We start from the raw sequence: 26,514 nt of genomic DNA on the forward strand, positions 1-26,514 counted from the left end.
CTTGCATAAAACTAAAAAGCCGCTAATTAAGGGAACCAACGTGAATATGCATTGAATGAGGCACTTGGTAGTGAGTGCTATCCGATTATTTGATGCAACTTTGCTGTGCCTGCACAAGACCCAGCCTGACTTTGATGTCTTATAAGCTTTGTATTGCTTGTGTAATCCAAAGAGTTGTTTGCCGAACCCTGATCATCTGTTTCAGCACTGCCGAACAACCGAATAATGGCCATAAACAGAGGCCTGAACATCGTTACAAAAGTTGGTACTAGTGGAAAGCAGTTTATTTTTTAAAGGCCTATTGTCACAAGGTGTTCTTTTGTCGTTTGAACGATTCAGTAACATGGGAGAGATTGTACATGCTTTTTCAAACCCCGTGTGGAATTAGCTTTATTTGTAAGGTATGTTGGAGAAACCCATCTCTGATGTGTCTACGCTGTAGTGATATTCATGAGGAACAGGCTTGGAAGGACACCACTGAGAGGTAGTGAGTATGTGTACAACTCATTTTCGTGCTCACTCATTGGACGGATCTAATACAACTTAGTTATCAATACACGATGTTTGAATACTATACATCATATCTTGACGGTTCTTCCCTACAGCTATCCTCTCACGTCAGATCGGGACGGAAGTTCCGGACGATGAAGCGTCCAGTATAGATACATCATCCTCTGTGAAAACCCACCCGGACGTGAGTTACCTTTCCCATCTGCTATTCAGTTTGCCCATTGTTGACGATGTTGCATGCAAATTTTCGTAGCGGGTCCGTTAGATATATCGCAACTTACGTTAGACTAAGAAAATCGAAGCAACTATTCTGACGCATTTAAAAAAACGACTTAAATGAAGTTGATAGAATCAGATGCTGAACGCAAGGAAGGATAAACAGACTGTGGTAGTTCACCGTGTTATTTGGGTCCCATTGATCTTTTCCAGATGGCGTATGATTTCTAACGTATGCATTTACCAGCAATACCTATTGTGCACACATTTCCCGGAAAACTGAATCCGTATTTCAAATTCGGTGTTCGCCAGTGGGGTGTTCGTTTTTTTTTGTAAGTGATACAGCGCACTAGCCCCATGACGGTCTTCGTAAAACAAGCTTTAGGAATAATGTCGTCTCTACGGGTTGAAACTGGGACTTACTGTTACTGACGTTCGTCATGCACATAGCCATACGATAGTATTGAAAGCCGCGTTTTTTACGAAAATGATAATCGGTTAGAGGTAGCCACTTACGGTCTCTTCCTACCGTCATTTTCTGTGACTATACCTTCGACGATAAGGTTTCACGATAGCACCCCTTGTTCTACCTCCATTTTCTCGACGTTGGACTTAGGTTGCTACTCAAACCAGAGCACATGAATCAATAGATGTCATCGGGTGTTTTTATTTTTGTTGTCTCTCGTGCTTGACAAATTATCGTAGAAGATTTCACGTCTGGTTGGCCATCGCAGTTTCTCTTACATGGTGATTAGTTAATGTAACACAATGGTAACATGCGGACGTTTTAAGATAGCCCTAAATGACACGTGGGGAATATATCACGCTTAACGCTATTACAATCGGTAATTGCACGAACGTTGACCTTATAGCGGTGTCCGCCGACGTCTGTGATTAAAAAACCGTCGCGCAGGGACACCTTCGGTCAAATTTACTTCGGTATTTTAATTCTTTTTAACATTTCACCATGTGGACGAATCTATACATGGGTTTACTGTCGACGTAAGATCTCATGTGCGTGATTCATTGTTGTGATAATTACATCCTGTTGCACGACATAAAGTTCAATTTTTGTGGACGATTAGAAAGGAATTTCCGCCTTCACAGGGACTGTACTCCGCTAGAACAAATAACATTACAAAACTAATTCCGTGAGTCATCTGATGATCAAAAGTCTTATGGCCTGTTCGTATACGCTATCGCTGGTCACATCTGACGTACCGTATATCCCAAATAGATCTCTTACTTGTACATTATACCTTGCTGACTTCTCATTAGATGTTCTGATTTTACTTAGATTGTCACCATGGCAAACTAATCTTTAGTGGCGATTTTAAGCAGTTAGTTGAATTGCTTCAAACTTACGCGATATGAGCTAATCACATGCACATGCCACTCGTCACCCGCATTTCTCACTCGGAATGGATGGTCTCTAGCCAGGTCCGTTTGCTCTTGTTTGACTTGATTCATAGGTTCACGAGATTCAGCCAACTCTCCACTCCAGCGAGACCCCGCTGTGTCGTTGCACCCGTTCCCGAAGGCTTTCAAAGGACAGTCTGCAAGGCATCGGTTCTGATCCTGCCGCATCTCCGAATTTGCAAACCGATCCACTAAGCCCATCTGGGTCAGCCGTGATCAGTGGCACCGACAATGTTGCCTCACCACCGGTCACTCAGAGTTTGAACTCCAGTCCTGGTGTAAGTGGCGTTGAAGTAGGTTCTCCGGCAAGTGGTCGAAAATCGCTTCGCAAAGGGGCTCGTAGGGAGCCCAAGTCTGGATCGGTGTCAGTGCAAAGAGTCCAGATAGCTGATTCAGAGCCTGGTAAGGTCGAATCCTTTAATAACATTCGGCTTCATTTGACAGATATACATGTTTGTGACTTTCGCCGCTTGGTTAAGCTAGACATAAATGTTCATGTGCGAATACTTGTACTTTCCTGGGGCATTCTAATCCTCAGCGAAGTTACCGTTTAAGATGGTTGATAGGTTTTCAAACCTTAGGGCTTTGTATGACAGTAAGGTAAGGTGATACTTTGATTAACTTATCTACACTGCGTCTAAATACAGCAGTGGTTTCGATTGGCCCAGTTATTTTTGGAACAGGCTACTAGCGATGTTAGCGACGATTCATTTATTTGGCATAGAGTATCCGATCACGATAGCCAGCGGCAGGCAGCTTTATCGGACATGTGTTGTCCGCCGAGCTGGTTAATGGCTAAAACACCTGACAACTGTGACTTGATTGCCAGAACTATATTCCTCGAAAAACTTCTATCTGTGACAAGATTTCGCCGGCATCCCGTTCAGCACACTGGAATTCGTGGTGAGAATCTGTATCTCAGAACGCACTTTTTTGTGCCTCAAAACTGGTAGCGATGTTGATGTCGAATAAGATCATCACCACACGCCCCGTTATCTTTTGCTTTTGGGTTATATCTCATGCTGGAATTTCCCGGTACCACATCTCTATCGTCCTTCTGACTACTTCCATTTGTGGTCAGGGCGCTAGTTACCGGTAAATATTATGCCATCATATGTGTCTCGACATGCACTCGAGTTTCTCTGTCGTAAACTCCACCAAGTTGTCGCCTACTTTAATTACTGGTCAAGCGAATTCAAATTAAAGGTGACCCGCGAGTATCGTGAGGTAATGTTGGGGCAGTGCTATCAATTCCGATCATAAATATGCGTCAACAGCAAAAGCCTCTGACGTTGGACATATTCTTATGTAGGTATTGAATCTATTTCAGGATTTTGCGAGTGTTTCCTGTGTGCCTTCAAAGGTCCTGTTTTCTGGTCAGCTGTGGTTTCTGCATGGGCACCACCCGACTGGAACACCCACCAGTCCTGTGGATTTTTCGAATACAGCCGAATCTTTGAAAGTTTCCGCACAGACATGTGTTCGTCTTAGCCTCTTTCGAAACGTTGTTACTCGGAATGATCCGGAAGTTATCATATAATCCATTTTCTTAGCTTATTAAATTTAACTAACATGTCGGACACAGTAGGCGACACTACTTGCCATTATGCAGCTGTAACTGTGAAAAGAATGCTGCGATTCACGCACCCAATTTTACACTGGGTTTGTCTAAACACAAGCAACTGCACTGTTATGTATGTATGACACCTCATGTTCCTTAAATGTGAACCAAATTCAGTTTGACCAAGAACCACTGTTATGATTTGTATTCCCTATTCACACCCGTTATTTTTTCAGCTCTTAGTCCTTTGGCGTCCGACTGCGGTCAGCTGGACGAGCTTCCTACTGCAGCTACCTCAGCCCTCACTCTTGCTCGCCGTTGGCGTCGAAGTCTGCTGTCTGCGTTCTTCACCATTTGCAGTCACCGCCATGCATATGTGTTCATGCAGCCGGTCACGGAGGACATTGCTCCAGGTTATGGCTCTGTTGTCTACGAACCGGTGGATCTGACTTCCATACGTCGCCGGATCGAATCGACGCTAAGCAGCCTGAACAGCTCACAACCATCAAGCAGCCCAACACAAATCCTCATCGATGCGGCGACCAGGTTTATTCGAGATCTGATGCTGATGTTTGTGAATGCCCGAATGTATAATAGCCAGAATCACGAAGTTCACCAAATGGCCGGTGATATGTTCAATGATACAATGGTTGAGGTGATTTTTCCCATCATTCTTTGTGGATCCTCATTAAATTTCTCCTTTTGGTCGCCACATTTCACTACTCTAAGTACTGTACCTATCGTTCAGGTATTTCATTGTAATTCAGACTACGGCGATCCGACGACTGACGAAGGTTAAGGCGCGAATCCTTAGCCGAGTACATCTGCGGTTTCTCTTAGCCTTGGAGCGATATGGAGAGGCCATAGCTTATCTCAGTTATTACCTCACCGCTTTGTTCCTTGCCACGGAGACTAGCATGGTCCCGCGGAACGCTCGGCTGTTCAGTGTATATGTACCATTGTAGCGTTTTCACTTTGTCTGGAAGCCTTCTGACTCATGTTACAATGCTTTCTGGTTGAGGCTGATGGACGATACTTCTGACCAAGGTCGACCTCAGGAGCTAAATCGCAGAGGTATATCTGGAGATGTAGGCACCTCGGAATAATTGTGGTAAGCTAGCACTAAGTCCGCCTTACGCTTATCTTTACAATAAGGCAGTGAAGCATCAGTGTTGAACACTGATATGCTGTCGATGATGATGATATCAAGAAGATGATGGTATGTGCCGTGTGAACACCATTGCGTATATACGATTCTTGTTTATTTTTTATTGCTTTCAATTAGCTTTTGGATGCTTATCTGCAGGACTGCTGAGCAACCCGATTAGGAGTTTCTATCCCAACTGTCATAAACCGCAATGCTGAAACTGTCGAACCCACATTTCGTTTTAGCCTAAGCTCTCACGACCGTGGAATAATGCGCGTCCTTGATTGTAGCTATGAATCGAATCAATCCACATGACAGCAGAAAATCAGTTTCAGACAAGTTTTGTTATACAGGAGATATACGTTAGACTTTAAAGTATGTTTTCAGTTCTTGCGTCAATTACAGTCTACGCGTTTTCTCATGCTTGGTTTTCTAAACGATGACAAGGAACATCAGCACCACGGCAGATCCTGGAGCTTGCTGTCGACTGAATAAAAGGCAGTTTCAAACGTGCAAAAAATACCAGAAACCTTATGCCATATTCCATTGCAATCTTATCAAACACGCTTTTTCGTTAGTAGTTTTTCATTGCCGTTCGAGCTACCAGAATAATTGTTTCTTCGCACAAGCTAATTTTTCTAATGAATAGGTACTCAAGTCCACGCTCTTTCGTTAGTAGTTTTCCATTGCCGTTGGAGCTACCAGAATAATTGTTTCTTTGCATAAACTAATTTTTCTAATGAATAGGTACTCAAGTACCTGGCATACGGCACGGTCACCACCTGACTTGACGTAAGCCCTCTCAAGAGCATAGATTTACAATCATTATTCCTTGTTCCCTTTGTTTCATCAGCTTCAGCCCCTCTGGTCCGTTCTTGTGGAGGATATACCCGACTTCCCATCTCTACCGGAGCCAACAAAGCCAGCAGTGAGTCAAAGCACTACAGGCCGTGCATCTCTTCGGAAGTCTGTAACCAAAGCTACAATGGGATCTATGCCATCCCCATCGACTTCTCAGAATCCTCCACGTACTCCTGATCCAGTAGTGACAAAGACACCCTCTTCTACCCGTCCAAACAAGCGGTTCCATCCAGAGGTAAGCCACTCATTCACCGCGTCGTGATTACTGTTTTCGCCTATTCGTTAGTATAATCTCTCATGATTACTGTTTTCGCCTATTCGTTAGTATGATAGCATCTTTCCCACTATGTGTGTGCACCATTCACTTCCATTTACACTCCATTTCCCTTATTAGACTCCCTCTCCTACGTCGCCCCTTCGAAAACGCCACCAGTCATCCGGAAGTGATGCCTCCGGAGGTCACGCAATCAAGAAGTAGTTACTGTGTCTGCCTTTTTTCTTTTAAAAGCCTCTTCACTACAGATGTCAACAATGTAATTGAATAAAACTATTTTTGATGTTTGCCATTTTTTCGTTTTGAATCTCATGTGATGTGTGACCGGAGATTTTATGACAACTCTACTTCTTTTCAGCCCTCGATCTCATGACTTTGCGACTCAAAGCTCTGACTTCAATTGATGTAACGAAAGACGAACGTGATGGCAAAGTGAGTGAATGCGTCTACATTTCTGAGTGATTGTTGACAACCACTGGGTGAGCGATCATTGAGTGGTCGATTATCTCTGTTAGACACTGTCCGCCGCGAATCGATCACGTCAGGTATACAAGTTGGAACCTAATGATGTAGGGGACCTGTTCAGTCCAACAGAATAAATATCAAGAGGGTTCCGTGAACCGACTGGTTGTCAGTTCTCAGCCAAGTCGGCAGCACTCACATCAGTATTATCCAACCGAGGTGTGGTATCCCCCCAAAGGGGGTTACCACGGGTTCACTGAGAGATAGAATCTCCATATTTGAAGCCGCCAACTGTTTGAATCCTTCCTAACTGTATGCATTAACGACAGCATGCTGCGAAAATGGCAGCAGAAGATAGCTGCAATTTGTATGTTTTTTTCTCTGTTACCACCGGTCTCCACTCTTGGGGTTTCACGCGCCTGAAATGTAAACACATTTCCAGACTTGAACTTATATGTGATCTTGAGACAACTAGAAATCAAAATGCTTGAGAATGTGCCTTCATCTCAAAATCCGACTTCCTATGCTGTGGAAGTTCGATTATGGGATCGATGGTCGGTGCGTCGGATCCCCAGTCCATGCTCTTTTACTATGTGCTGCTGCGTGTTACGGTCTTTTTTTAGTATCCGTACAAGTAAGCCTACCTTATTTGTTACGTTCGCGACCCATTCAATTGCATGATAGTTGTCTTGATTCTTATGGGAGAAGCATGAAGACTCATTTGATGCTCTTCCTAAGGTGTGCACCTGTTAAGCAAAATGATACCGGTGGAGCAAAAGCAATAGTGATAACTATGCACTGACACTTACCGAGAAGTGGTAGGAAACGTCGCCCTCGCCGACATCAGTTTGCGAAAGCGTGAATCATCATAGTCGACCATAGACTGTATGCGGATTGCGTCATGTATATCGTATTTCGGTTAACTTTTCCCCCTTTATTCTGGAGAAATGGAGGTTATGACTGGAAACACTTTGTGTGGCATATATGGGTTTTATGATCGCAGTGGAACTTACATCCATCCTCAGTGGTGAGATGTTACTCCTGGCAAGCTGTTGTCAAACAGTTCACTAGTGCTGAATGAGTTGGAGAAAGCCTTTGGAATACTAATTTACACCTCGTGCGCTGTTTCAGAGTCACAACAATGCTTTAGAAAATGATACTGGATCTAACTGAAGTATTTCGGTAAGTGAGTCAGCAAACTACTGAGGCTTTTTAAAAGTAGCCTTAGGATTAGTAAAACAGTAAAGACACAGTCGGAGAAACTCTGATCCAGCCATACATTCTCATGACGATGGATGGTGCTGAACAGTGAACCGGAGAATACTTCACTATCATGAAATGCTTTCCAAAGGAGGTTGCTCACGCGTTCATTGAAATCAAGTGAGACTAGGGGGGCGCTGCAGCTTCCACTTAGCGTGGTAAGTTAGCTGGTGCAGTTCACCCGAACTGATGATTCCAACCGGTTCGAAGTAACGTACCCCGGATAGGATATCGGCCGTTCCGGTATGTTTCCGGACATTTGGAAGAGTTTCTTTATTTCAGTACGATCCATGCACGCAATTACCCTCGTTATCGTGACAGATCTAGGTTAAATCTCAGGAGAAAATACCAGAAAACAGATATGATTTCTAGCACTGCATTGAAACATACTGGGATCCCTATTAGCCTAACACGGGTTGTCCCTTAAAGGTGCGAAATCTCAATAACTTATCTGTCAACCACCTTGACAGACCATTGCGTTTGTATTGGGTTTGTTCAATTTACCATTACACTTAGGACTCCGGTTGATAAAAACAATGACTTGTTTTTTAGCTGTAGGCGAGTAGACCGGGAGGTAACTGAGATCGGCAATGCCGTAGCAAGTGAACCACCGGGCCGAAGATTGAACATCATGAGAGGATAATTCGTGATCGAACGGATAAATGCCTAAACTGCAAGAGAACTCTACCACCGAAATATTGGAAACAGTAAAACGGAACCCCATTACCAACTTGAAAACTGCTTATTTTCGTGGGACGCGAAAAACGCAATCTGATTGGGCAACGAAAAGTGTATATAATGAGAAACCGATCTCTGGATTTCACCCTTGCACTACTCACTTTAAATGGACAAAGGCTTCTTTTGCATTTGTTAGTCAGGCTGTAGAATTTTTTCTGTAGAATTTGTCACATGGCAGCGAAAAAAAGACAATTATACAGTGGTAAAACATAACGTGCGCTTAACTCTCGTCCTTTGAGCTTTTCTGAGCTTGTCGGGTGGAGAGCAATTGCATTTTTTCAATAACTGACGTCTTGATTTCCACTAAATGCCACCTTAGTTAAGGTGAAGCGAATCAATGCCCCCACTGGGACTCAACCAGGATATTAGTAGCCCGCTATTTTATTCACTACTCGTTAGTAGTTTATATACTTCCCACTTTTCAGGCCAGTGATGCCTGAAATGGGGGGTGACTCTCCAAATTACTGAGTGGAGCGTACACGGCGATGGGACATGATAATCATATATGATATAGCATAAGCAGTTAGTGATTCCCCTGTACGGGCACCATGAGGAGTGTACCTCTATAATTCAAATTTTAGAGTGATGTTTGTCTTCCACATTACTGTGCGATTGCTCAAGGTCACGTGTTCAACGTTACGTGATTCAAATGGCTACTGAGTACACTGTTGATCGACTGGCCGTCCTTTGTTTGTAGCTCACCACTACCCGTCGAGGGAGTTTTAAAAACCAAGTACCTTGAATGTCTTGGGACCAGTTTCTGGGTGCTAACGTTGAATCAGCGTTTTAAGTTAAGCTCTGAAGAGTAATCAAGGTACTTCTAAATGCCGTGTACTAGGTATGTGCTAGCCTCTGGGACTTAAGTGCTTCGAATGCAAGTTTAACAGTTTAGTATCCAAAGCATAGGCACATTGAGACCTTTCCACAGTGACCACTTTGGATCGAATTTCCATGATTACTCATATTGTCGGTGACAACAGCCTGACAAAGTGTGTCCTCAATAGGGCGAAAGAAAATCTTACGACATGTTACGTTATTCCGTGCTCAAGCTTTGAGTTAAGAGATCATGTGCTCCGACCGCTTGTCACCATCCCCTTTCTCAGTGGCTGTAGAAAGGTTTTGCTGCGTATTGTGGTAACTAGAGACGAGTCAATTAACTGGATCTGTCGGCGGTTCACAGCTAAATTAGTCGATTCGTATTTTATTTTATCAATGTACCCGCCGAAATATGTGACTTCACCATGGCCTGTATGCAAGTGCACGTAGTGGCGTATTATTCTGGACGTAAGTAGGTAGAAAAACCTCACCAAAGTGTGTGCTGTCGCAAAAACGGGTGTACCGTTATGATGGAGACGAATCGGTTTTTTCTCACCCTACTGGTCGTTTATGACACAACTGTCAATTCAGATTTATTCGTTTCACCATACCTGTTGGAAATACTTGACTGAGGACAAACCAATGAAGCGCAGTGGTTCGCTTACATTAGGTATATTACATTTTGGCTAGAAACGCACTGATTTCCTAATTTCGTCGCTTCCTTTGCTTCGTCGAATTATTTGATTCGCACTTGTTTGACAATGTCAGCTGCAGCATGTGGTTTGAACCTCAATAATATATTATGCCCGCTGTTGGTGATGGTCGCCTGGGAGACATTGCAGCTTAATCGTGTGCTGTCGCAGTAGAACGAGACAGGTGCGCTCAATGGCAACGGATTTTAGGTTATTAATAATGTAAGAATAATTGTGGTTTTGTGTATGAGATGATGATGACCAGCCGGTATATTGGCATCGTCCGCATACTAGCGAACCGCTGGTTCTGCTGCACGTTTCACCACGATCGTAACTGTACATATGCAGTTTGATGTGGATAATACCTCCAGTGTTACTTGGGGCGAGATAGCCCAGGTGGTTAGAGCGCGAATCTACTGACCGGAAGGTCCGTGGTTCGAACCCGACCTCCAACTCTCGACTTTCCCTGTCTAGGCTTGGGCAACCTGGCAGTATTCCAGCCCTCATGCAACCTTCGGGTGGCGTGGCAGTTAGGCACCGAAAGGGTGCTACAGCTGAGTGATTTTACTTGCTCCCACCGGCCTTTACTATTCGATTTTCTCCATCCCTATTCAGGCCTTATACCCATTCTGAATAATTGTATCAGCTATGAACCACTTCACCCGTTTACTTGAATGATCGCTGGTAAACGTAACCGATCCTTGAATATACCGTATACGTGCTCGAAAGCAAATTACACAAAACGAATGTCAATGGGTGAAGTTAATTACGCTGTATGGGTTCTCTCTCAGTGAACATAAACGTGTGTCCTGATATCTGGTGTATCGATCTAGGGAACCGTAGATTTCAGTGACATTCAGTGAGTGTTACATGGCGAGTAATTAAGATTCTGTAATGTGTGAAGTAGTAGAAACAGTGATAACATCTATCGAATGAGCATCAAGTAGGAACAACGTTTGATGGAAACGTAGGGAACTATGTCCACCTGATGAGCCCCGGACGTGGTAAAACTGGGGGTGCAATATTGACAGTTTTTTTTAAAGTTACAGTTTTTTTCATAAGTGTGCACCATCAAGTAAAACTATACACCAATATGTTGGACGTCCCCTCGGAGACAGGTTTTGCGCTGCACATGACGAGATCGTCCGTCAGTTATCCTTCACCAACCCTATGAATAGTCCATAATATCAGAAGGTAAGGTACTAAGGGAACATCCAGGAAGGGGACATTCCCAGTAAATCACGTCACAGTTGGCTTATGTGTGAAATACTTTACCGAAAACTCCTGTAGATAGTGGGAATTAGAAGATGTTCAACACCTCGCTTTTATTGTTTGTTTCCACTAGAGTAGCCAGTGTCCCAGTTCTTTGGGGTTAATCACTTTAATGGGAGATAGCCGCGTATAGTTGGAGCGTACCTAGTGGGCAGGTGAAAACGAGCATACTGTAGGTACAGTGGTCTGATGGACTTAGTGTGTAGTATAAACCTCAACAGCCGGAAATTACTTTCTCGTCGAGGGCATCTGCGTCGATTTCGAATCCGTGAATGCCTCTCAAATTGGTCGCATGCGCCTTATAATTCAGAACAATGGGATGGGATAGAATCAATTCGAATCCTTATTTTCTCGGAATGGGACACGTTTTGTATCGCAATGGTTGGTTTCCCAAGTCTTATCATCAGATCAACTTATTTGTCATCACTGAGTTGATCCTTACCAATAGTCTGCGCATATAGATACATTTTTTCCGCTGTTTTCCGAATTCAGTGCTGGAATCCGAAAACCCAAAGTCCTTGTTTATTTTGATATGGATTACATTCTTTCCGCTGTTTTCCGAATTTAGTGCTGGAATCCGCATTCCAAAAACCCAAAGTCCTTGTTTATTTTGATATGACCAGGTTCGTGATGTCTGCCGCAACGCCATCTGGAGTCTGTCATCATGCAAACCTGGCCATGGGATTGATCAGTTGTTAGATGAATCAACAGATACCTTTTGGCAATCAGACGGTCCACAACCACATTGCGTAAACATACAGTTTCCGCAAAAAACCACTCTCACTCGTCTGTGCCTCTACACAGACTACAAAGCAGACGAAAGCTACACACCTAGCAGGTAAGTCTGTGTGCTTTCCCTGATTGCTGTGTGTCTAGTTCAGGAGATTTACGGTGTGAATAAACAAATTGGACAACGTTCGTCCAACGCATGCTGCCGAATATTAACTTTGCCACTCTAGTTTTTGGTACGCCCTCTGGATACACCCACACCATCCAACAAACGAGAACAAGATTAGGTCAGACAGTACAGATCCAGATGGGAGTGACCAAAAACTGAGGGCCCAGAGCGATTCGGGAAATGTGCTCCCGGCTTACGCTCTTGGCTACCCCAAGTGTTTTGGGAAAACGCGACTTGAAATAATTCTCAAATTCAATGTTTCTTGGATAAATGGGAGCTTTATTCAGGTTGGACGATAAATCTGAATTATCTTTTGCAACAATTCACACTTGTTTTTTTGGGCGACAAAACCTATCAGCCTGATCCTTTAGTGTGCGATTGTGCTGCTTTTAACCTGGATGCAGGTTTTCACCTCTCTGAGAAAGTCCCGTCGGCGCAATTTTGACTCAAAAGCGCCGTGAAACAGGTCCTCGTCAAATCCTCCGTTGGTGGTCCTGCGTGGGCGTCGATCGGGCGATGAGTCGTCCGAACCACGTTTGTCACGTACGTACCGGCACTGCCATGTGCGTTCTAAACTGCGTGGGCTGTCGTACGAGGGCAACTACCGAGCCTATGGCTGTCGAGTAGACGGCTGTCTGATGTAGGCCGGTGTGATGCGGAGGTTGCGCAGACAGTGACCAGAACGCTGGAGGAGCACAAGCTTTATGGATGTGCACATGTTTCGTCCACGTGATGTGGGAGCAGCTGAATCATACCGATAAAATTCGACGGAAAGGAATAGCACGCCATAATGGCACGGATTGATTTGACACAGCTGGTTACCTTAGCAATTCAGTCTGAATTGGATTTTCGGGGGCTCTTTGTAGACAGCCATTTAGTGAATGACATCGTGCGGGCAATCAGAAGGGTTGGATTAATAGGCTTGCTTCATTGGCATCTAATGTTTCAGAGTCCTCTATGGGAAAAAGTATTCAGTACGTTTTGGATGAAGCTGTTTTTTAAGGTGCCACTGTCGACACTAAGTGCGAAGAAACCATGATTTGATGGTAAGCTATGCAGACCTGTACAGGGGCGGGGCTATAAATCCGTCCACGCTCGTTGAAAGTTTAGGGCAGTCATTCTCCATATACGGAGTCAAATATGAAGTTCCGCAGTGTGAATTTATGGGTCAGCGGTATTTACAAGTCTCCAAGCCATGGTTGTGTCTGTTATTTCTGAACAGTCATACTTCCTACTGAACATTTGCGTGGACTTCACATTTTTCGGGATAGGTGTAGTGCTTTCAATTGGTTAGAACAATCGCAGATTCTAACATAATCTTCTTAGAAATTTGGAAGACCTAGGACCGCCGAGTTTCGCGCGTTATACTAATTGTGGAAAATACTTTCGGAAAGTTACTTCCAGTAAATACACCCCTTTTAATGACAGAGTGAGGAAATTTGAGTTTTTCAATCGAGATTTTGTCGTGTAGGTGAAGCGAAGTCGAGAAACACTTTATTGAGTACCTCAAGAATCATCAAGGTGATTCAAACCCGTGACCCTCGGTCAGTATTTGAACAAAAAACCGTTCGACCACGAGTGACTGATCACCAGTGTGACCACCTCGAACGTAGACAAGATATATCATCAATCGCCCCTCAATCACGTAATTCACATCTTGTAGTCACGTGTAAACTAGTCCCTCGAGCGACACCTACATTGCATTGAAACCTATCCTCTGCATCCCTTTGATCACCTTCTTTGTTGACAAGTTCTATCCGTGAAAGGAAGAAGGCCTCCGCTGCGGAGTTATTTAATTAGGAAATGCCAACTGACCGGTTACAGACCATTGAACAGGGAATAAAAACTCTAATCTGCATCTTAGTTGCAAAAACTGGACACCGATCTTCTCCCGAACGAGTCTTCTTGAACTTTCCTGGAGATTCATTGACTCCACTCATTCATCTGTCAAATTCAAGCAAGTGTTACAAAGTGGCTCCACGAATTCCGCAACAGATCTCTCTTTTTCAATAGACGCAAAGCGAAATCCTACGAACAACACATACTACTCGCGTGCCTCCCCATCAGTAGTATCACCGTTACACCTGTACCTCCACAGATTGCATGACTAACAGATTTTTTTAAAAAGTTTTACTTCACGATGCGCAGGTTCCAACCCCATTTTTCATATTTGGTTATCTTGGCATATCACTCGATGGGAATTCACCCATACACTCTTTACTACGCAGCTCTGTTTCACTTCGACACCATAGGTACTCCAACATGCCTTCCATCCAAAGAGTGATTTGTTACTATGGCGTTTTTCGTCATTCCGTTATCGATTTGGCGAAGTTGATAACAGCTGTTATTAGTATCCAACTATGGGAAAGTGGATAAAATATGTCATTAGAAATGGTCTCCAGTGTGTTCCCGCAAACCAGGAGCCGAAGCACTATCTGAAAATGAAATCGAACCCATAATGTCTCATAACTTTCCATCTAAAATGTTCGAACAATCGTTCTTCATCGTCACTTGATTCATTATTTATTTATTGCCATTGCTGGACATATTCCCATATATTATGTACGTTGCCTAAAAACTTCACTATAGCCTTCTCAATTTTGAGCGTTGTAATCCTTCGTCCACAGTATGCACCAATCAGCAATCGGGCACACTTGGTTGTGGTCCGCAGTCTTCTACGAGTCTCAGGAAAACTGGTATAGCTTCGTCTACCACCGTGTTGCATTCATCGGCTGTCTGATTGTTGACTAATATTCACAGTGTAGTTGCTCAACTGAACAATCGGTGTTCCGATGTGTTTCTCAGTTGAAGAGGCCTGCATCAGCGTCCCAAAACGGCTAATCTTATATTGTCATGAATTTTATCGGCAAAGGACTGGTCTCTTCGAATCCCGAATCTCCTATCTGTGCTTATTGCTATGTAAATAAACGATTTCTTCAGTGTCTTCAGCAACAAATGCGTTAGCGGAGCTGAGCGCGGAATCCACGGAATGAAACAACATGCCAGGACCTAGCTCACCCAGTCTCCGACTGACCGGTCTTATGATTGCTGGTCGCGCCCTCTTACCAACATGCACCATGAGCTGAATGCACCCTTCATTTGCTGAAGCAATAGTGTAATGTTGCATCCAGCAAACACCAGCGGTGGCTCAAACACTTTTTAAAAGCAGACACTACAGACATCTAACGAAGAATGTACTCATTTGATACGCCCAGGTAAACAGTGTAACTATTAAATGCGTCCTCGAATGTTGGAATTAAAGGGGCCAGGCGGTGAAGACCCCTTCTGCTCACACGCAGCCCAGAAATCCAGTCAACCATTATACTTAAGACTGAATGAGTTCATCTCTGAATTTTATCCGTCAAATCGATCAAGCTTTTGTCGTCTATGTAATACAACAACTTATGAACGATCGAATAATGGTTATTGCGGGCCTACAGAACTAATCGAACGTTTCGAGTGTGTTATGAAATTTCGTCCGATTATTGGCGAGTGTTACGTGCAAACCACTTAATGGATTGTGATCAAAAGTTGTACCTGTCTTGGATAATGATAGAGATCTCATTTCATAAATTGTCCGCGTTGCTTCCCTGGAAGGATCACTAAAACCATCTTCCCGTTGGGATATTGCATGTCGAAAGACCATCTTTATCAAGACACTGCTGTATCTCTTAGCTCTGTTGCTAGTCACTCCTGAGAGTCCCTACCGTACACTTTCTGTGAAATCCCTGTTTTCAGAATTCTCAGGTGACATGAGCTCCAAGTCTCAATCTTCTTGTGTAATGGAAAGCAGAGAGTCCGCATATAGTGGGTTTACGTTCCTATTAACTTCAGGATGGACGATTGTGATAGTATGTGAACCTAAGTGACTGTAGATGTGCTCATGATCAGGAAATCTACAAGAATGTGCTGTTGATGATAGGTATTCAATGCAGTAAGGGATCATCATCATCAATAATCTCCGAGATTGCTTCATGGTCTCAGCTAATCAACCATTATGACTTCCAAGCAAGCTTGTGAATGCTTGTTAATTTGTTAGCCTTCCATCACATGAAGTTTCGTTTCAAGTGACTTGTCCAATCAGCGAACTTCAGAGCGGGGAATAACGTAATGTGAATGGATCAATCAGCGCTTAACCACTGAAAGCATGTTCAGAAATTGCCTTGGTGCACAGAAACGTTGGACGCTCTAAGGCCCTCTCCTAAACGTGGGATGGCAATTCACCTCTCAGGTTAGAAGGGATTTACTTACTTTGTGGTTTTTCACAGTGTCACGCGGCCAGGTCCTTTGGATAACTTGGCTTCTAATTAGGTTTACTCTGGGATAGATAGCGATCGGTCTGTGATAGTACGTAAAACCGTCAACACTCGGGAAAATTAGCATAATCTTGGCCAGCCTAGCCTCAAGTACCAAAACTATTCACATGTAGTCATGTGATGGACGTGCTGAATCCGATTCATGTGTACCAGAGGTTTCGTGTATAGAATGCGAATATATTCGGTCGGATAGATGCACTTGAGGGACTTTTGTCCAATGTTCGTGGAATAATAAGAATACTTAGCCACTATTGGTAATTCGCCAACATTAAATGGATGAATACAGCGAAGGTTGCTGTCTCCTAATGAGAACCTAATGACAGATCAACAAATCCTCACACGACCGTCTGAGTGAGGCCACAAATACAAGGTGCGTTTAAGTTACACTTCTGGTTTGTAAGTCCGGCGCACAATATAAACTGAGGGAATTATTTACCCTGCAGGCTTCTATATGGCCCAATGTTTTGGTGTCACAAGACCAGGGTTGGAGGAGTGAATGGTCGCCCAACCCTTGCGTCTGCGTTGTGCGTGTACTTCGAATAAGGGGATGATAGCACTGCGTTCCGTGATGGACTGTCTCGCGGAAAATGTCCTCTATTTGATGCCTCCAGACTGAAGATGTCTTTCGAGAAAATTAACTTCTCCAGCCTTTGCACGCTAGGGCGTTGTGTTCCCCTGTCGTACGTGACTGCTAATCTGTGCTTGAGTTTCAGTTCCAGCCATGCCATCTGAAAGACAAAGTACCAGGCTCCACCAGTCTTTATGGAATGCTTATTAGTGTACAGGTTATGGTAGCCATAATACAATTATGAAGGTATATGCACTAATGGAATTTTTTACTATGGTTGACAGTGGTGGGTTGCAACACGTATAAAAATAAATGCAATGCGACATGTGGAGCAAGTCAAAATAGGAACTTATCGTTTGTGAGAGTTCCTTGGTGAAAGTCCGGGCGGCAAAGACGTGTTTTCTCCGCAGTACAGCTGCTACGCGTGTTCCGTAATTGTCCGTGGACTTGTGAAGTGTGGTTGACTTCCTGCTCCCTGTGCGTGTGTTGACTGTGTTCGGTATTCCTATTGTAGGTACATTTGCGCGTATTTGGGAGTGTCAGCACATGAGTTGTTGCTACGTTCACTAGACGGTACAGACGGTCAATGTCAGATGAGTCACCTTTGTATGACGTGGTTTGTGAGTGTAGAAAAAAGACGAATCTCGTGATCTAGTGGGCGACTGTGAGCTGAACAGTCAAGTATGTGGGTGAAGGGATAGCTACGTACTCATCTGTTCGCTCGTGTTGAGCTTCCTATTGTTGGTCATACCGCAAGACATTTTTGCGACATGATAAGAAACACAATCCGGTCTCTTTGATTGGCTGTTGGGAGAAGCCGTACGCGAGTGCAATGGGTCTCATATTTGGCCGAAATCGCTTGTCGCAGACAAGAAGCGTGCCATCCGTGTCCTGTAGCTTGGCATTCGCACCGATCACTGACCGTACGATGAGGATTGCTATCGACAGACTAGCTAACCCGGAGTTCTGGCCTATTAGCTGTTTCGTTCCATTGACCCAGTTGGATTGAGGTCAACCATTTTGCTTCTTGGCTTACTGGCTTGTGTACCCTTTCCCACTCCTTCCTATATCTGTACTCGAGAATTTATGTACTAATACACGTGATTCATACCTAGTTTCATGTAAATTTGATATATTGACCAAAATAAACAATCAAAGAAAACACGCTTCGTTCGCTACTTCCGTTATTACCAAGACATGGCTCGGTCGTGCAGCTATTGGCAATGCAACAATAAAGTTATCATTTTCACTTTGTGGTTTATCGACTTTCTACTGTATGTGGAAACCAGGGCTATTGTTCCCCGTTATCCTGCGTCAGCACGAACCTTACTAGGTGCAATTTCTGGACATGAAGATGCTACGTTGTCCTACGTCCTCCTTTGGCTGTTCACCTTCCCTCCCCCCATCATTACAAGGATTCTCGCAACGAGCTGATGAAGTTATCAGTAGTCTGATTACAGATACTCCTGACGCACATGTCTTATTCTTTGTCTCCTTGGATTAAGAACATCATCATCATCGACAGCATGACATCAGTGTTCAACACCGATGCTTCACTGCCGTACAACCATGGTTTATTTGAAACCCCTACTGTAAAGGAAGAGTACAGATGGACGGGATTAAGAACAAATTCACAAGGCTCGTGTTGTTCGGGAAAGATTTAGTTTTCCAAATAAGTTGGTAATTGTGGCCTGTTATCTGGTTGATCACCGTTTGAGAGAGAAAACGGTCCAGCCACTGCCGTTTGTAAGACGCACATCAAGCGATGTCAGAAGTGGGTACATTTTTAAGATAGTACTCGCAAAAGATAAGCTCTTTTACTGTTGTTCTGAAAATATACTCTCCCGAACCAGAACCACCTCTATGATGAGTCTGACGTTGCTCGTTTTTGTCGTTCTCTTAGGGGAAATGATTTCTGAAGATTGGCATTTTTTGGTTTGAATGTAAATTGTGTAATTTTTGGGATGGTCTACTAGTGTGACGGTGATACTGCTGATGGGGAGGCACGCGAGTAGTATGTGTTGTTCGTGGAATTTCGCTTTGCGTCTCTTGAAAAGGGAGATCTGTTGCGGAATTTGTGAAGTCGCTTTGTAACATTTGCTTGGACTTGAGTGATGAATGATTGGAGTCAATGAATATTCAGGAAAGTTCAAGAAGACGCGTTCAAGAGAAGATGGATGTCCAATTTTTGTAAATAAGATGCAAATGAGAGTTTTGCTTCCCTGGCCAATGGTCTGTAACCGGTCAGTTGGCTTTTTCTAATAAATAAATCCGCAGCGAAGGCCTTCTTCCTTTCACTAGTATGTGACCTTGTTTTGCATCTATGATCTACTTCGTTGTGTTCGTATTTTCCTTATTCTCGCCAGTTAAGTACAAATTTTTAACAGACAGTCAATCCCTAGTGAAAACGCGGTTGATATGACTTTCAGCTGAAGACTAGATTCATTTGATCCGAAAATAGAGCATATCCTGGGAGAATGATCAGACAGGTAACTTTGGCATGAACGTAAATTTGGTTTATCTGTGTACAAGTATAGCAGAGTAACCCAGATCAATCACATCGTGAGAAGTTGATATTATTTTCAGTACATTTTCTTCCCCGTTTTTCCGGTTTCAGATTGGCTGTCCGTATAGGCAACACTGTCCACGACTTAATTGAGCTCGTCGAAATTGAACTGCAAGAACCCACGGGCTGGTCGGTTCTACCGCTCACCTGGCCGGACGGGTCACCGGTTCGGACGTTCTTGTTGCAGATTGCCGTGTTAACCAATCACCAGAATGGAAGAGATACACATCTCCGCGCCATTCGCCTACATAGTCCGATTCAACACCGAGGCGTTGATGTATTATGTCCATTTGAAGGTCAAGAATCACGAATGTTTTCTATCCGATAGTGACGTGTTGTTTCGCTCGAAACTGCCGATTACTTCCTGTACATAACTGTATATAAAAGTTGATTTTTTACTGTTTCAGTGATGATCGCGGTGTCAAGACTTTGGCTGTTTCGTTAGTGCTGTTCTTTCTTCAAATACAAATTGAATATGATGACCAAGTTTCATAGGTTTTGGCTGTTGTTGTATTCCTTAGTTGCCATATGTGTAGCGTAATTCTCTGAATTTCGTTGTGGTGTATACACGCAGTTTATCACACAAAAAATGCCACCACCTTTCGGTGACACGAATCGGAACTTAAGCAAACGTCAAGCCGCTTATTCCAACGTTATTATTTCACCGGTTTTCGGTGTTACCAATCGGATATGACACGTGACCAAGATCACTTGATAGACAGCCACGTGATCGTTATTGATTCGTGAACAATTGACCCACGTAGCAACGCCGTAACAATCAAATGGTCAATTGTAAGGATCAGACAGTTACTTAGACTGGATATTATGCATATTCACTAGACATGAATTGAGGATGCTGTTCTGGGAGTTTTGAATTTTAAAAGTAGGAGATTAATAGAACTGACTAGCCCGGGAGTGTTGTTCGGTCCTGCATCAGCTCACCGACTTCCTATTACTTTAAGGTGGAAATATCTCTAGGGAGAGAATCAGTCAGCTTAACAGCTGACCGAACAAATCCTGATAAATGCAGTCGAAAATTTTATGAAATGGACGAACCGGTGTTACGACCACCGAATTTTGCCGACCTTACTATCTTTTTATACAGTATGAACTTCAGTAGGTTCAGTGAGAGAGTCAGTGAGATCCAGATCCTTCAAATCGTTTTGTTAAAACACTGAGAAAATAGGTATTGAAGAGAAGGTCTGCAGTTCGACTGTCGCTAGATTGTTTACGGTGAAATCAAGGTACGGACGCGGCAACAGCGACTCGAGGTTAACTTTTAGATCAAACTGATGAGCAACTGATGAAATCATCAGTAGGCCTTATGAAGTAAAATCACTTTGAACGTGTAGTATAGACTGCAGCTTTCTCATCATTTTGTCCTCACTAGGCACATTTGGACGTAGAACAGGCTCCGTCTGTGATTCGTCGTGACAAGCAGTCAACTAAAATGTCGGAGATGTGTACATTTGAAAATCAACGTTGATCGCAACGCTCCGCTCAAATGTGGTGAGTTTGTCACACCCAGGTTAAACAAACAAGTTGTTTTCGCATGCTTGACCGCTTGGTTGTTTCCACTTACACTTCAACTGGTCAGTAGTCTAAGATGACGTGTGCATCAATTTCGTGATGAGTATTTCTTTTACTTACACAGGCCTCTTCGAACCTAGTAGTTTTCTTCACTCCAATTTTCGGTTTGTGGAATTTCGTTACGTGATTCACCCGAGGATGAGGGCTCGAAACTCGATATATCAGCAGAGGTTGGTGGATGTGCATTGGCCTAGTGCCGAGTATTTCAATGAGAAAATATTGTCGGCAAAATAGTTGAGCACAGAAAGTCTGGGTAGGTGAGGCAGATAATCAGGATCCACCATTAGTATTTTATGTTCCCCCGCTGCATTCGTTCGTATTTCAATGCATTTTTGTCCCCGCACAGGCGTTACTTCCCACGAACCGTCTGAGCACCATTCACAGCGAAAACACCAATGCTCATTAAAAACATCAGAAAACGTCTGTCCTTCTAGGGCGAAATTTGACACCATGCCTGAGCAGGAATAATAGAAATATCAAGGGTCTTGTGTCTTTTAAATCAACGAACCAAGCCTTATACCACGGTATATCATATTAACACAATACAGCCATAAATCGAACCAGAAGCAGGCTTTTCGTCATTTTTAGGAAAGTAGGAAATCAGTTAAACAATGATGTACAAGTGGAAAGTGATTTGTTTGAAGATCGCCTGAAAATTTGCTCTAATTTTACGAATTACGTTCATTTGCAAACCGGTTTTCTTATCACAGGTGACAACTGAATCCCAGCCATATATTTCCTTTATGATATTCTTCGACCGAGTGTACCGCACGAAATCAGGCTCATTTAGTGCGCTATTTGAGATGTCGCAATATTGCAGGTGTTCGTGGTTGCGGGACTTCGTAGAATACATACTCACATGACTCTTAAATAATTTCCCTCTTCTTCTGTCGCAATCATTTTGATGAGTTCACACCAAACGGGGGGATTAGCAGTGGACTCGAATTTTTGCGCTTATTAGAGCTCATCAAATGTGCATATCCAATGGCCGTGCCGGGTATGGAACTCCACACATCTGACCAACGATACACTTTTTCGATGAAACTACTCACACGGTTGCTGACTTCTTAAGTTAATTTGTACAGGTGACTTAGTACTCGTAGGCACACCGTACGAGTTGGGAAGTTATCATGAAGTCGCTTAGGTTTATTTCACTTCCAGGAAAGATGTTGACAATTGAAAACCCTTAACTGTTTTTCCGGTATGAATGTAGCCGACCATGGTCTAGAAAATGGATGTTAACGATGTTCACAACTAGTGATGGTCCTGTGGTGTCAGGCTTTTGGGTCACCAAACGAACCATTACACCCTAATAGATTCCAGAACGACTGCTGTACTTCTTTATGTTTGTATACATATTTTAATAGTCCGAAATCTACTGTGAGTTTGGTTCTCTTCGACGCTCTAACAGCTTTCCCAGACATTCACGGCAGTAAAACTTTGGCATGAAAGCCTCTCGTTACGGAGCACCAACCTCCACAGCATTTCTGCAGGGTCGAAATCCCAGGTGTCACGTTTTATTTGAAGGACGGCTTCGGTTTAGCTGCGGTTTTTAGGCGGCATCTACGATACAGGTGAAGGTACGCAGATTTGCCGCTTATCCTTTCCTAATTGCACAGAGCAGTTATCTTCCGCATGTATTGAAACGCGGTTAGACTATTGTACCGACCGGCCAGGTGCATCCCTGAAACGATGCGACGGACTCTACAGTTTACCCAAATACCCTAGTCAGACTGACGTATCCGAACAGCACAATAGAGGTGCATATCGTCACTGATCGGTAGTTTGCTTGTGGACAGTAGGAACCTCAGTGCAAATGCGTGAGGACGCAAACATGTGACGTGCCAACCGTGACCTGGCTAGTGCTATTGTTATTTCGTGGGTGGCCGTCTATTGGCTACGCCTGCACTGAGGCTGCCAGACTAGCGATAAGAAGACAGAACCGCGGATACGGCTATATTGTCAGGAAAGAACATGCAGAGCCTCTGCGTAAATATATAGGATGACTAAATGGCCAAATATGGTCGTTCAGTTGTTCGTTCTGTACAGCCAACGGCGGTGTTCCGGTCGTGAACACTTTCGGCCCCACTTCACTGGTTCTATGTTGCTAAGCCGTGTTTGGCGAGCTCCGCCAACGCACCTGCATCCCGGATGTGCCGTACCGATGGTGACCTTGGGGATGCCTCACTCTCTGCACATGTACTTTCCCCATGTCTGTGAAGTCGTTTGTCCAAGGGCTTGTACGGATAACATCATAATCTAGGATTATTCGGGGGTTGCTCCATCTGGATATAGTTCCGAAGAATGTTCAATGTCTAGTTTAGAGCTTCGGTCTACATTCATTCACACCGTAGCAAGGCATATATTTCTCAAACCACGAGGAAAGACGAAGTCTCAATACTGAAGAAAAATTATGGAGATTCGCGTGAATGCATCCGCTGGTTTTTCAGATGTTTTAGCCGTTGTGTAATCGTTCTAACGTTAAGTTTCAAGCGGTGTTCAGGAATTGCTGCGTTCCATGCTGTTTCGGATTTATCAGACCGGAGAGGTAAATGAGCCCATACTTTCGTTTTCGTTCCTGGTTTGGTTTCATAAAGATGTCGCTTTCAGTACACAAGCTTTAGGTCTATCACAACAACCATTGGTCGAAATGCTCCCGCCTCACCCCAGAACAAGCTCAAAATTACCTATTCTGCTCCGTTGATACAAAAAAACCCAAATAGACTTTTTGTGGTCATAATGGCTGACTTTTTACTAGACCAACATATTTTGTACCTTGAAGCAAACTAAATCACAGGAAGTTCGAATATATCCGGCGCGATTAACGCGCCATTTTGACAATATGAGCTGAGTTCAGAGGAAGCGGTTTGTCGAGAATGGCGTAGCAAGTGCGTTATGAGCGAAATTTTTATGCTTGCTGCAGTCAGTGCTAGTTTTACTGTCCATCTGAAAAGTACGGTCTTGAGATTCGCGCTGTTAAGTTTTATCACTCCTGGGATGGTCGTTGTTTGATTGTCTCTTCGAATATGTGCAGTTGTCACTTGGTAGACTGTCTGCAACAACACTATAATGCATTATTTATGATGGGTCATAAGTTTCAGACTATACACCCACACTGGATTATCACTAATTTTAGAGTTTGTCGGTTATCGGCCTTCCCTCCACTGGTCCAGTCTTCCCGTATTCTTGTGGCACCGCGACGTCAACATGCGTGAGTGTCTGTGGGGTAGCAGTATGAATGATTAGACTGTCTGCGGTGAGTGTATTCTTAATCGGCGACGTGCCATACGGGGGTGGTAAGATTGTCTTTCTACGGAAATCACGATGTGCCAGATGAGAAAAATCCGCTATTATTGGTGGATGATGGCGAGTTGTTGAAATGTTGTGAATGAGAGCGTGGGATCATACCTCTTATTAGACTTTCTGGGTAACAGTCGGGCTGATTAGCAAACATTGTCATTCTACTTTGTCTGTGTAGTAGTGATTAGGCAGTTTGTACGAGTAGTCAGGTGACGTTGTTGGATGTTTCCTATGTGGTTCCTCATCAACGGGCTGTTGACGAATTTTCGGCAACATAATGAGTAGTGCATTACGAACATACGTGTATCGCGATATCTCGAATATCGTAGCGACTCAAACATGAGGCGGCCTGGTACAGCACATTCAGTTGCCTGAAAACATCACAAACGAGAAATTCAACTGGATTCCAGTTGAGTCTCTCGCAAAAAAAAAACAAATGAGTTTGCAAATGAGTGTATTTCGCGGAAAAAATATCAAATTTTTGGAAATGTACTGAGACTAGAATAACCAACGTCAAGCTTTTTGGCTCCGTAGACGATGGCACAATCTTCCGTGCACATTTGCAACGTAATGGCGCCGCTTAAGACGAACACAACTAGGCGTGCCATCTCGGAGCAAATTTGGTCCAAAATATTGTGTAATTTTTGCTGACACGTACACCTAACCGAGTCGCTCGATCTTGGTTTTGCAAGTCTACGTACCACTCCTTAGAGAATAGCATAAGTTTCATGGAAAGCGCAAAACACCTAATCGTTTTCGCTTAAACGGATCCAGACAATGAGAATATCCATTAAATAACTTCACCTGCCAACGACAGACACCGTCCAGCTCTGGAAGCTGCGGAATTTCTTCTGGGAGTTACCGTATGAAGTGTAATGTTCATCAGTTCCAAGTTTCAATACCTCTAGAAATTATCTACTTCGACTCCTGTTTGGTATAGTGAGTAGTAACAAAAGCTCTTGTGGTTTTCTCTAGTGGGCTTTCTTGAGCTTAGTAAAGACCACTGCAATTGCGAATACTGGGCCTGAATACTTGAATTTTCGGAAAGCCCTTAGGTACCGTCATTCCAACCAGAGTAACCACGCCCTTCCAATTTATCTTAAAATTGTTTGCTAGTCGCCCACACTGTTCTGGTCGGCTACTTGTGACATCATGTGCCTCATACTTCCATTTTTCTCGGTCGTTTATTCGGTGCAAAAGAAGTGAACATTGTTTCGCTCGGGTTCGTGTAAGTTTTTTCAATTAAACTGGTAGTAGTTTGACGCCAACGCGCAGCGGTTCTACCCGTCTCGCCATAAGGTACGTGAAAATATTCCGTTTTATTTGCGTAGTCTACGCTGAATTGACGTAAACCACCCACATATGGCATTGATCATCTTTCCCATGTCTAAAAATCCTATGCTATCCTGAAGTGCCATGCACGATTACCCGTACTTTCTTCCACTACAATCCGTCAAAGTTTAACTCCGTCCGTTAAGCATTAAGTCCCCTTTCCATCCACCTTTACTCTTTTCTTCACAATAATGGTTGTACGACAGCGAAGCATCGATGTTGAACACCGATGTCCTGCTGCGGATGATGACGATGATGATGATGGTGATGCAAGCACTCCAGATTCCTAAACGTATAATGAATGAGTTTGGAGTTTGCTCCTCATCCTTCGTTCAGTGAGATCTGCTCATGTCCATCAATACGCAAGCTTCATATCATCATCATCATCATCATCAGCTGCCACATTTCGTTCACCGATGATTAGGGGTGGGGTAGGTAGCTGCGCATTGCACGCGCGAGCTGGTAAATTGGTGCATAAATCCAGGACCTTCAGTGGGTTGTCAAGCGGGGGGGGGTGGATAAGAAGCTATGCATTGAAGGCAATAGCTTTGATGCATGAGCGCCATTGAGGGCGCGACTGGGCCATGTCTGATAATGTCTCTAAACATTGGTGTGGCCCGTCTCGGGGTCCGCATCCAGGAAGACTGCAGTGACCAGCGCAGCTGAGTTTGCTGGTAATGGCTTTCATACTTCGCTGCCAAGTCATTGTTTGACCG

The 26,514-nt window shown here is 43.7% G+C and overlaps 2 protein-coding genes across 2 annotated transcripts in view; one reads left to right on the forward strand and one right to left on the reverse strand.

The window, feature by feature from the left end:
• T265_00723 (hypothetical protein) overlaps positions 1 to 20,139 on the forward strand; it is a gene marked incomplete at both ends in the record, with an annotated part of 22,817 nt that extends 2,678 nt beyond the window's left edge. Inside the window, 8 exons of the mRNA XM_009164572.1 lie at positions 606 to 694; positions 2,199 to 2,547; positions 3,943 to 4,361; positions 5,707 to 5,949; positions 6,109 to 6,172; positions 6,347 to 6,420; positions 11,852 to 12,066; positions 19,628 to 20,139. Of these exons, the coding sequence (XP_009162836.1) occupies positions 606 to 694; positions 2,199 to 2,547; positions 3,943 to 4,361; positions 5,707 to 5,949; positions 6,109 to 6,172; positions 6,347 to 6,420; positions 11,852 to 12,066; positions 19,628 to 19,904 (1,730 nt within the window). The remainder of the gene's footprint in view (positions 1 to 605; positions 695 to 2,198; positions 2,548 to 3,942; positions 4,362 to 5,706; positions 5,950 to 6,108; positions 6,173 to 6,346; positions 6,421 to 11,851; positions 12,067 to 19,627) is intronic.
• T265_00724 (hypothetical protein) overlaps positions 4,649 to 26,514 on the reverse strand; it is a gene marked incomplete at both ends in the record, with an annotated part of 53,691 nt that continues 31,825 nt past the window's right edge. The window contains 2 exons of the mRNA XM_009164573.1: positions 4,649 to 4,786; positions 24,768 to 24,837. Of these exons, the coding sequence (XP_009162837.1) occupies positions 4,649 to 4,786; positions 24,768 to 24,837 (208 nt within the window). The remainder of the gene's footprint in view (positions 4,787 to 24,767; positions 24,838 to 26,514) is intronic.

Source organism: Opisthorchis viverrini (assembly GCF_000715545.1).
Source record: "Opisthorchis viverrini unplaced genomic scaffold opera_v5_7, whole genome shotgun sequence".
NCBI classification, from domain to species: Eukaryota; Metazoa; Platyhelminthes; class Trematoda; order Opisthorchiida; family Opisthorchiidae; genus Opisthorchis; species Opisthorchis viverrini.